This window comes from Esox lucius, chromosome 1, assembly GCF_011004845.1.
Source record: "Esox lucius isolate fEsoLuc1 chromosome 1, fEsoLuc1.pri, whole genome shotgun sequence".
Taxonomy (NCBI): Eukaryota; Metazoa; Chordata; class Actinopteri; order Esociformes; family Esocidae; genus Esox; species Esox lucius.
In genome coordinates, this window is record NC_047569.1 from 35,334,457 (window position 1) to 35,347,330 (window position 12,874).

The 12,874-nt window shown below is 43.0% G+C and overlaps 1 protein-coding gene across 4 annotated transcripts in view; it reads right to left on the reverse strand.

Annotated features, from left to right (window-relative positions):
- Positions 1–12,874, reverse strand: part of rsrc1 (arginine/serine-rich coiled-coil 1) — a 150,042-nt gene that overhangs the window by 118,100 nt on the left and 19,068 nt on the right. For all 4 annotated transcript variants that reach the window (XM_029122713.2, XM_029122702.2, XM_029122701.2 and 1 more), the window contains one exon: positions 5,009–5,179. In XM_029122713.2, coding sequence (XP_028978546.1) covers positions 5,009–5,179 — 171 coding nt within the window. The remainder of the gene's footprint in view (positions 1–5,008; positions 5,180–12,874) is intronic.

The window sequence follows — 12,874 nt, forward strand, 5'->3', positions numbered from 1 at the left end:
TCTCTGAGCCAGTTAGATGCACACTGACTATATGACCCACTTCTAGACAACAGCTATTTAAAGATGCAGTCAAGAACTTTTGCAAATAAACTTTCTTTTTTAATTTAACATTTTGGGCATAATCTATATGTAAAATCACTATTATATCATATCCATGAAACTCAAATTAAAAGAAATTTCAGGGGCCAGCAATTTTTGGCTCAACAGCACCACTAAAAAAGCACAATAATATGAAACCAACATGCTTTGAGCAGAGCGCACTATACAGCAAATTACCAATACTGAGCTTGCAGGCCACTGACCCACCAAAAGAAGTCGCTACAGTAAGACTCCTAAAGACCACCCTGTTTGACATCCCTACCCCCCCCACCTCAGACAACGATGAGCCAAGTCGCACCGTCCTGTGTAACGGTCCCGGACCTTTCTGGAAAGCCCCGTTAAAGATTTGAACTCCTGACTGCAATGATGCAACTGTACTAAAGGGCGGTGATTTGGAACACTGCATCATACAGCACTACATTAACAAACCACGATGTACTCATCTCAAGGGAAGATTTAAAATCAACACGCCCAAATCATAGTAAACACAAATCTGAATCAAAACTGCAACAAACAAATACTACCGCATAATCAACAACAGGTCAACGTCTTCCTAGTAAAAATAGTAAATTACATGAGATGGCAATCAAACATACATGCTCATATAGCTGAATTATGATTGAATACCAAAACAGGTCAAGTTATACTAAACAGCGTAGAAAACAAAATATGGAAATATTATTAAGTAAACACAAGAAGCCTGTGCTGCAAGACCAACATTTTGTCCTGTGGCTTCACACATAGACAGCCAAATTAACATAGGTTACCATGTGCAAACCAGTCAGCCTGCCAGCGAGTTAGCTAGCTATTTGCCGCGTATTAGAAGCCAAGCATGTCCAGCCACGGGCCGGGGTCTGGCCCGCCACGCAGACTGAGACGGGCGGTGTGGTTGCGACTACAGAGCCGCTCCTTTCCCTCTGTCCGCCAGTTTAGCAGTCTGAGAGTTAATGTGTGTGGCGTTGGGATGAGGGGCTCAGGGTCTTGTTATTTTGAGGAGTCTCTCCTCATTATTTATGGGAAGAAAAGCAGCGGGAATTACAGTTACAGCGGCAGGGACGCCACAGGGCAAGATCGGCAACGGAACAGCGCTCGTCGGCTCGCACTCGCGGACAGGTAGGTGTGTTCCAGAACAGTCTACGCCTCCCTGCAGTCCCCCTCCTGTTCAGGAGCCTCATTTGAACGCCACCGCGCCCACCTAGAGGAACAGGAGGCACCTCCCTCCCTCCCTTCCCTCCTCCACCTCCCTCCCCCCTCCACCTCCTCTCCTGTTCCTGAGCGTCCACAGTGCTCCCGGCCGCACTGCTTTAGTGAGGCGCCAAGCCTCGCCTCCCCCACACAAACACACACACACAAGCAGAGAGAGACAGCACACACACACACACACACACACACACTCGCAAAAGACACACACAGACACTTACAGTTACTCATTGATTTCATTCTGCGCGATGTGCAATCTAACCTTCCATGGTGCTTTTGAAGTTTTCATCTCTCCCTGGCCTACCCAGACACAGCCTAGAGTCCTGCAAAACAGCCCAACACACACACACACGCACGCACACACACACACACACAGAGCGCCAAAGGTTCCCCAGACCCATCCACTCACAGACACAATCACAACACCACCATCCATGGCTGCAGGGCAGGGCTCAATACTGCAACAATTGCCACACACGCACGAACGCACAAGCACGCACACACACACACACACACACAAACACACACACACAGACAGCACCATCTCTATGAGTATTAAGATCACTAATGAGCTGATAGATGTTGAACTGATGAATGGAGAGCGAATGATTTACTCTGACCAGGGAATGAAACATGAAAAATGTTCAAGGGCCCCATCACTTTTCTCCTAGCTGGGTCTAGTTCATGGGTTTAAGGGCCCCATCTCTTTTTCTCCTAGCTAGGTCTAGTTCATGGGATTAAGGGTCCAACTTATCTTACTCTAAACTAGGTCTAGTTCATGGGTTTAAGGGTCCAATTTTTCCTACTCCTAGCTGGGTCTACTTAATGGGTTTAAAGGCCCAAACTATCTCACTCACAGCTAGGCCTAGTTCACGTCTTGTTTGTAATTTCTTACTCAAACCGTTTGCACATTGTGTGTTACATAAGATGCAGTTCAAAAAAATCTATTACATTTGAAACCTCCTATTCGGGACTGAATGTGTTAATGTGTACAATCCTAGTAGAATCACGGCCATACCTCAGTCTGCCATGAAATCCCAAAATAAAAAGCTAATTCTGATGTGGCACATATCTGCACATAAATGACATAGCATTCAATTGTCGGGGACGCGTTTTGGCTCAAAAGTATCACTTTCACAACCAGTTGCCATGAACACCAGGAAGCATCTTTAAATGTTATTATTGTAGTGTACGATTTAGTAGGCCTATGGCATTTGTGAATCTCTTAAAAATGGATTCAATTAAAATAAACATTAAATAGCCTACAGTATACATTATTGCATTTGATTTTCAGTGCGTGCAGAATCTCCCTCACACGGAGTCAACACACACGCAACACACACCCAACACACACCCAACACACACCCAACATACAGGCAACACGCGTGCTTTCAGCGGGGGTCAGAGACAAGCAGAGATCCTTATCAGTGCTTTTGAAGGATATTGAAGGCGTAATAAGAGATAAATTCCTCTGGCCTTTTATTTCAGTGTTTTTCCTATATTTGTTTGTCTGATATTGATCTAAGGGTAATGTGTGATATGGGCAAATAAAGAAACACATAAATACATATATATAGCCCCCTTAAATAGCAACAATCAATGTGTTGCAAAAAAAAACATTCCATTTGTCAAACCCATTGTACATAACCAGTAAATCCTAGGGTTTAAGATTCCTGAGCATCTTAGAAAGACTGACTGTCTTTCTGTCAGGTACATTAATCATCATGAAGGTTTTAATTACATACATTAATCTCTCCATTTCAGAGAATGACAAAATAAAATATTGTTAGAAATAAGTACAAATTAAGTGAAAATAAAAAAACGGAAACATTGAATGTACGTAAGTATTCAGGCCCTTTTCTTCAGTACTATCTAGAAGTGCCTATGGCAGCTTACACAACTTCACGCGTTCTCGGGTATGCCTCAACCAGCATTGCTCAGCAACATTTGCGAAGTTTCTCCCATTCTCCTTTGTAGATCCTCCCCAGCTCTGCCAAATGGGGAGCAACAGTGAACTGTGATCTTCAGGTCTCCCTACAACTGCTGAATGGGGTTCAAGTCTGGGCTTTGACCGCTCCACACAAGACACTCACAGCCATGCCAACGTTGTCCTGGTTGTGGGCTTTGGGTCGTTGTCATGCTGAAAGGTGAATTTTGGCTAGTACCATCCTTGACATAATCCTGACCAATCTCCCAATCCTTTCCCCGGAAAAGCATTCCCATAACATAAAGCTCCCGCACCAAAAAGGAATCAGTGATCAGTGGTACCTCTTTTTCGCCAGATGTAGCACTTGACCTTCACGCCTAATAATTACATACCATATAATATTTTTCCTTACACTCATATGCCTTTTTTGCAGAAGTAGCTTCAGTCTGGCCACTACCATCAAGGCCTGATTAAAGGCTGCAGAGATCGTTGTCTTTCTGGCAGGTTCATTCATATCTACATACAAACTCTGAAGCTCTGAGGGCATTGGGTTCTTGGTCAATCCCTGACCCAGGTCCTACATGCCGAATTACTCAGTTTTGCCGGTGGCAAGCTCAGGAAGAATTTAAGGTTCCTAAGTTCTTCCATTCTACAATGATGGAGCTCAGTGTTCCAAGGAACATTCCATGCTTTAGCAATTTCTTGGTAACCTTCCCCAAATCTATGCCTAGACACAATTCTCTAGGAGTTATACAGAGTTTCTTGGACTTCCTGGTTTGGTTATTGCTCTGACATGCTCTGTGAAGTGTGCAACGTTATATAGAAGTGTGACTTTCTAAAACATATTCAATCAGATTCTTGCAAAATACAGCATATAATATAGCCAAAGACTAGACGCCATTTACAAAGTTCAAATCAGAGTTTTACAAAACTAGGCACCCTGTAAATCAGTGTAAGAGAAATAATATTTCAGTACATCATTTAGATGATTGGGTCTTGGGGTTATTAACTGAAAGACATCAAGAAGTCCCACCTGATCTAGATCCTCCAGCCTAAATGGGGTGTAAAGTTATATATGAACCAAAATGAGGCCTATAGTTCTGTTATATTTGGACCTAAATGGGGTGTATGGTCCTGTTATATTCGGATGGAAAAGGGATCTATGTTTCTGTTATATTTGGACCAAAATGGGTTGCGCGGTTCTGTTATATTCAGAAGCCTCAACAATCCTCTGCCTGCGTGTCTCTCAGAGCTCCAGGGCCCAACTGACGAGTCAGAGACATGCGCCACTCAATATGACAGACAACAACTCCCCACCAATCGCATTACCCTGCCCTCGAATCACATTAGGACACGGCACTTTGGGGCGGGATATCAGTGAGTTAAGGTGCTATTCTGGTGGAAGCAGGAAGTGAGGAGCGCACTGAATGAGTTAGGTCTGTGGCAGTTTTGGAACATATTGCACCTGGGCCAAAGAAGATCAACAGAAGACAGCGGTAAATACATCTGCTCATCTCAGAGGACGCTGGTACTTTTAACTTGCAACATCACCAAGGAGGGGAAATCCAAGGAGGGAGGACAGAAGTCTTCCCGGAGAACGAGAGACAAAGTGATGGATGGACGTGATTGGATGAGGTCCGTCCTTACTACACTCGCAATATCGACTTGAATGCCCTTTGGCCGCATGCGCACGCTAGTTCGCGTGCACTCCGGGGATACGCATGCATATGCCAGCATCCCAGTGAGCATTCCACAGACTCTCAAAAAGGAGCATTCACTTACCCTTGTTTCTCCTTGCCTTTGTCTTTGGCCTTGTCGCGGTCCCGGTCCTTGTCGCGGTCACGGTCCTTCTCGCGGTCCCGGTCCTTGTCGCGCCCCTTCCGTCGGCTGCGGTCCCGGCTAGGACTGCAGCTCTTCTTGCTCCTGCTGCGAGACCGCCGATGTTCACGAGACCTGGGGGGGGGGGGGTCAATGTAACAAGTGGTCAGAGTCACAGAGACCTTTCTTAAGCTGTACAGGGCAATTTCAAATGCAATTTGAAGCAAACATAATTTCATTTCATGCAGTGTAGCAGGAAGTGCTAACAATGGCAGCCCAGTTTGGAAAAGAGGGCCTAAAGCTTAAAAGTGAGTCAGACTATAAGAGGCAGAGAAAGACGCCAGAAAGGCAGAGACAGCTAAAGAAAGAAAAAGACAGAGATGCCAGAAGGACAACAGAGAACCGGAGGGAGAACGAGGAACTATAGCTAAACGAAGTCTCCTGAATGGCCGTAATTTTGGCGGTGATCAGAAACTGATGGATGAAGATGAGCAACTGCCAAGAGATGGAGGCAATTAGGGAAGACATCAGATGTTGGCCGTGTCGGCCTTATAGACCCTGAAAGTCAGTGGGATGGATCCCTGAATACACACACACCCAAATCCAACAGGAGGGAGAGATTTAGTGGACTATTTATGAGACTGGCTTCCTGGGCTGGTCATTTGGAGCTAATACCTCCACATTCTGCCACTCTCTGTCGGTCTGGCTCTCTCTTGTGGTCTCTCTGTCTATCAGTCTCTCTCTCACACAGATACACTGAGACACACTCATACTCGCTCAACACACACACACACACACACACACACACACACAAGCTCCATGGAGTAAATCTACAATTTGCGTTTCTGCATTTACACATCAGTTGAGTCGTATTAGTCCTTTTCAATACTGTCACTTGAAGGATGATGTGTGTGAGAATGGGTGACTGAAAGTGACTTTGTGAAAAGAACCAAGGAAAAAAGGAAAAAGAAGAAACCGAAGCTAAGCTGTTATAGTCTATCATCTATCATTGTATTGATTTGTCTATAAAGACAGTTAAACCTAGTGTCCAAGAATCTTTATTGCTTTCCTCTTTATTAGTTTACCATTTGAAATATCCATATCTTGTGACATGAAACTAATAATATTTTTCCAAGTGTTGTCACAAAAGTCTGCTGAAACCAATTATGCCTTGGCTGTCCTGAACACTTAGGAGCACTCTATGGGGCTGGTATTCCTCAGACTAGTCATGTCAAGAGTAAGACCAACGCATAACTGGCATAAAGGCATCATTGGGAGGAAATTGACAGAGACATATCGCAATTTTATTTAGGAATAATATATTGATTTCCAGAAACTATTTCTATTTTTAAATAGTCCCTTCTAAAATGATTGACACCCTTAATGAAGACGAACTAAAAAAAGCAAACCAAGGTAATGAGCTACATTGTCATTTTCCAACATGTGGATAACATTGCACTTCATTAATAATTCAAGGGAATCATTAACGCATCGCTGAACCTATGTTTTAATCCTATAGCTTGTTCCCCACCTTCATTTAACGCAGTTGGCAAACATTAAGCACTTTTTTTCCGTTACCGGCCAAAATATATTGTCGCATGCCCTCGTCTCCCTCTGCATTGGAAATAAAGGGAGCAACATGTTTGACACCAAGAAATTGATACAGAGACACAGCATCAAATCACAATAAATAACATGTACGTGGTGAACATATTATATCACACATGATACAATATTAAAGAAATCTTTAATTTACAATATTAAATAAAATCTAAATATCAAGATAATCCAGAGTCATCAGGGTCATCACAACTCCACCTTAAATTACATTCTTGTCACTCGTTCTCAATAAAGATCAGCTAGGGTGGATAACATTTAAAATATCAGGATATGCAGCACTGTCATCTTTACTAATGGTTAGAATATCCATATGGTATGTAACGATACTGTACAAGTTGTGGTGGCGGTGGTTGGGGGGGTGGGGGGCTGCGAAGCCTTGTCATAATTAGAGCTACAAGAATACATCAGGGATGTCTGTGGAGGTGGTTCACCAGGAACTGGCAAACCACCCAGCCTTAACGTCCTGGGGGAATATGTCTAGGTTTATTACTGGAATCAGCATCCCGTCTGAAGGATCCACAGGGCAACACACAGTTTTTGGTTTGTAAAGTCGATGTGCGTTACGGCATTTTCTCTGTTCGTGTGTGTGTGTGTGCGCGTCTGTCTGTGTGTGTGTGTGTGTGTGTGTCCGTCCAATTGCTACACATGGAGAAACACAAGCGCAGTCCTATTTTATCAGCTAGGCAACTTGTGGCAAGCAGACGCAATAAACAAAACGTGCGAATGCTATTCTGGACCCGGAGAGGGTGGGGGGGCAGAAACACACTTCTGGGGTCTGTACCAAATTACATTCACTGTAGTTAATAGAGTGAGGCTATGCTGTTAAATGTCATTTTCATTACCAGGCCCTTCCCCTTGGAGAATGATTAGCTCGTTTAAGGCCAGGGGTAAATGTGTTAATGCAAGACATACAGATAAACAGCATCAACCAGCACCCCATGCCAAGGCCCGGCCTATTTTACATTTTATTTGGGTTATTATCTCGGGTGAAAATGGTTCCCCTATGGCCTGAACGCATTCTCATTTCTATTAAAAGGGCCTCGCCGTCTCCCTCCCACCCCCGGTCCTATTCGCCGAGCCAATCCATTAAATCGGACCGCCGCCATTGGCCGGGGCAATTTTCTCTGCGAATTATCAATAGAGTAATTACCAGCCTGTTGGAGGGGGGTTGGGGGGGGGCTTATCGCTGGGTGACCCCCTGCGCCCACCCTGGGCACGGTCCCTACACACAGCCCATTTGGGTAATTATACCGTCAGGGTGTGAAAGCCTGGATGGTGGCATCGTCCTCCCGCCGTTATCTGCCCGTATTATATTTTGGAGGCTAAACATGTTTTTCATTGAAAATTGGACATTAATGGCGGCCACATGATCCCACTAGTGCTGGAAAACAGGCTGAAGTCTCAACCGGAATCTGACCGTGGTCAAATCGTTATTCACCCCCCCCCCCAACCTGCAGTCCCATCACAGCAGTGACGACTGCACACTCTCTCTCTCTCTCTCTTTCTGTCACTGTCATCCCACTCTATCGCTCACTCTTTTTCGTCACGGCAGGATTTTGGCAAGGAAGAGAGGGAACGTTTACACTATTAAACGAGGTTTCCTGCAGTACTACTGAATGTGATGAGGCTGAAAGACAAATGTGTCTTGATGAAATATGGTGGTTATTTTTGTCAAGAGAGAACAGATGAAAATGTTGGGAAACTGTAGCAAGCTTACTTAAATATCCATTAGCAATAGATGAGGCCCTATTCCTTACACGGATACCAATCAAACAAGTCTCAAGCAACATGAAAAATATAATGCTTGGAGAAAAAATTAAGCGGCCTACAGACCACCTATCAACCAAACAATAAACCAACTGATTTGGGGTCAAATTGAAATGTTACAAATGTTGCCATGGAAGATGTCTGGCAAATGTCTGGCAAATTCCATATCACAACACTTTCTATTTGATACAGGTGAGAATACTTAAAATGTTTTAACATTTAAATCACAGTGAGATTCCTAACACTAAAAACAACCCGGAACATATATGCATAACGCTTTAAAAAAAAAGAAAAACCCCTTAGAGTTAGCACAAAACTACCGCTAAAACATCATCAGAAAAACACAAATACCAAAGGCAACGTTGTAACGTTAGTAGGACAATGTTTCATCAGCTACTTAATTAGTTTGAGACAAATGCAAGACAGCAGCAGCAGCTCATACCAAGCAAACGACTGCAGAGCGGTTGAGTGAAGACGGGGAACAGAAGAGACAGCGATCGAGTCCACTCAAACTGACCTGATAAACTGACCTTCTTTATTGTTGTCATCTATACTGACTACAATATTAGCGGTACGGAATCCATCAAACCAAAAAGGAGGTGAACGACAATAGCTACCTTACTAGTCAGGCTAATTAGAGAAATATAACTTTTAAATGGGTGCTTTGAACTCCAGTGTATTAGCTTAACTGAAAGCCTCGGGGCTTATATTTTCAGAAACCCTCCCTTGAGAGAGAGAAAGCAAGCACCGCCTCCCCCGAACATATAATATTAAATAAAATAAGCAGTCATGTTTAACAAAGATAATGTAATAAACATTACGTACAGCTGGTTGCCATCAACATACTCAAACAGCTCATTCAGATTCAATACTCTAAGAAAAAGGCCAGTTCCAGTTAAACACACAAAATCCACACGAAGGCCGTTAACAAGGTAAAGTTATTTCACAATTAATTGTTTAAAACCTAAACAGTTTAACTAATTCAGACATGTCTATTGCCTAGTCAATTTAGTGAATCAGTATGTAGTGTATATAAAAGGTAATTCTTTTATTGATTAGTAAATTATTTTATAAACACTTCCTCATATGCCATTAATCAATGTTATTTTCTCATGTTCTATTAACAGCCTCCCCCTGCTAAATTAATATAGGAGAAACACTGCACTACCACAACTACCAATCCATTATCTCCATGCACTGTTGACAACAGTAGGCCATGCGTATGTATGTGTTAGTGTACAGAATCCTGTTCAGCAAAGGGTTTTTCTACAAAAGCGTCATTTTTGGACTGCGTGTGATCTCGGTGGATAGCAGACCCAAGACCCCCCGGCGTTACCAGCCCCTCGCTCCTTATCATCAGCCACACAGGACTAAAAGGATGCTTAGTTAACTTGACATTACGGGACACCCACTCTATTTCTCCTGTCAGTTTAGTCCCGGTCTGATTGATCGGCTGTGAGAACGAGACGTCTAAGATTTCACTGGTGACTCTCGTGTCGTCACTCCGCTTCGATAAGTGGCTCTTTTTAAGCACCTGACTGATGGATTGCGAGGGGGCTGTGGTACTAAGACGGCCCTAGAGAACAGGGTGAGCACCACTTCAAAAACTTTGGGTCAGCTGACGCAACTAAAATACTTGTGCAAATGATTGGCCTTTAGTACCACGTCACAATAAGCAAATGGAAGTAAAATGTTACAGGCAAGTTAGTGGACTCATGTCATGTTGTCTTCGACACACAAGGACTGGCACTTCAGCAAAATAAATGTGCACACACACACACACACACACACACACACACACACCCTTCAGAAGGTATTAAACCTCCTTAACTTTCTCCACATTTTGTTGGGTTATATAATTAATGTATAACTGGTTTTTTGTGATATCACACCATACCACATTTCTAGACATTTGTGCCAACTTATTGAAAATGAAAAGCTTCATTATTCAAACCCCTTTAGTACTTTGTAGAAGAGCCATGTTGGGTATGCCTATACCCGTTTTGCACACCCGGATTTGGGCAGTTTCCCCCATTCTTCCAATGTGGATGATTTCAAGCACTGTCAGAATGGATGGAGAACTTTGTGCTGAAAGGTGAATCTTTAGATCGTGTTGACTTCAAGGACCTCTCTGAATTTTGCTCTGTTCATCTTTCCCCAAACCTGTGCTCAGAATAACCCTTTGCCAGACAGTTCATGTTGATGTCTCATCAGACCACTTTTCCTCTGCTCTCAGAGTCCTTCAGGTGGCATGTCATATCATTTTTACTCAGGAGTGGGTTCCACTTATCCACTCTACTAAAAAGTCTGGATAGTTTGAAAGCTGCACATGTGCTTTTCCTTATGGCAGGTTCTCCAATCCCACAAATCCTGAAGCTCACGTGAAGGGGCCACTGAGTTCTTGGTCACCTGCCTGTCCAAGGCCCTTCTTGCCTGGTTACTTAGTTTGCCAGACGGCCAGCTCTAGGAAGAGTCTTGGTGGTTTCGAAGTTCTTCCATTTTACAAAGATGGAGCCCACTGTGCTCGTGGGAATTTTCAATGATTAAGTCATTTATAAATAACCTAACCTAGATCTATGCCTCAACGTAATTCAATCTTGGAGGTTTATGCAAAGTTCCATGGCTTGGTTTGTGAGACTTGAAACATGCAAGTTTGTTCCTTTCAAAAACATGTCCAATTAACTGAATACGCCAGTTGTGGACTCCAATCAAGTTCTAGAAACATCTTAAGTATGATCAAAGGGAGTGTCATGGAATAGGGACTGAATGCTTTGTAGATCTGAAATGTAGAAATGTCAGGAATGTCAGTTTGTCAAATAAATTGGCACAAATGACTAAAATCATGTTTTTTGTCTTTGTAATTTGAGATATTGTGTTTAGATTAATGGCAATTTTTTTTAACCAGTTACAAATGAAGTCAATAACAACAAAACTTAAGGAAGTGAAGCAGTCTGAATAATTTCTGAAGCCACTGCATGCGTATACACGCAAACACGCACACACAATATATATATATAATATATATAAATACAGTAACTTCATTAAAGTATCTACCCCTGCAGAGTTCCTCCAGAGAAACACACATACATACACACACACACACTCACACACACACACACACACACACACACACACACACACACACACACACACGAACATGCATCATCCATTTAAAATTCAAGTTAAAAGTGATTTTCATGATAGTGTTCGAAGGCAAAGCACCTTGAATGAGCAATAGCTGCATTTCCTGCTGCCAAAAGACATCCAAAACAGCTGTTCCTCCCAGCGCTGCCCGCCAAATGCAATGCAAATATGTTAACCATCCAGAATGTATTACTTCTGAGTGCTCTTCAAACGCTGAGCCAGACAAGTTTAATTTATGATATTCTCCTAATTACGATAGCTGTTGAAATCATTTCCCAAGCTGTTTCCCTCTTCCAAACAGTCATATTATCTGTACTCTCAGTTCACACACACACACACACACACACACACACACACACAAAATTAGAAAAGGAAAAGGACATCAAATTACAGGCAATGTAAAGTTGCTGATTGCTAGCACAATTAACACAGCAAAACGCAACCATGAAAGATTCCCCATAAAGTTTATCTTTCTCCTTCCCCCTCAAAACCACTAAAAGTGGACAGTAATATATATATCTGCCATAATCGCCAGTTTACTTTAAATTAGCTCGCGGCTGACAACTGTCCAACAGACTGCTGAGCTTGAGGAAAAGAAATTGGCACCCATTTATGCCCACCCACACAGCCCATAGGTCAAGTCATTTAGCCAAGTTCAAAGGCCTTCAAAGACTGCTCAGATCTATATGAACCCACATGGCCAACCAGTGCCACAAAAAAATAGAGAAAGAAAAAGGAAGAAAAGTTACTTTCTATGAGTAGAGAAAGAAAATACTGAAATAAAATCTTCGCCTGTCTTCGGTGCGCTTGACCTCCGAGCTCGCCCTGCTGCTGCCATGAGCCCGCTGTCACTCGGCGACAACACCGCAATCGTAAACTGGCCCGTCTGTTGACCCCTGGCAACGCGGCGTGCCGTGATGCCCGCCAGCAGCTGTAGTGAACGGCGGATGGAGCAACTGCTCAGACACCGAACCCAAACACTGGGTCAAGTGGAGGTCAGACCATGAGACCAAGTGGTAACTCTCAATGTCAACTAATTTCCGCAGAGCTATTCATTCAGCTACTAACTTATTTATTATATTTATTATTATTATTAAAGTAGCGTTTAGTCTGAAAAAAATGGGTGCCTCAGACAAAACATTTTTAGCATGCCGAACCAACTGAATCCCCAAATGTTTACGTTGTTTTCTTTTATCTTTCTTGCAACAGGCAGATAATTGGTAGAACACAGACACATTTCAGTGACACCTGAAGCCCACATGTAGTTTTTCTAATACTATTTTAAAATAATCACTGTGT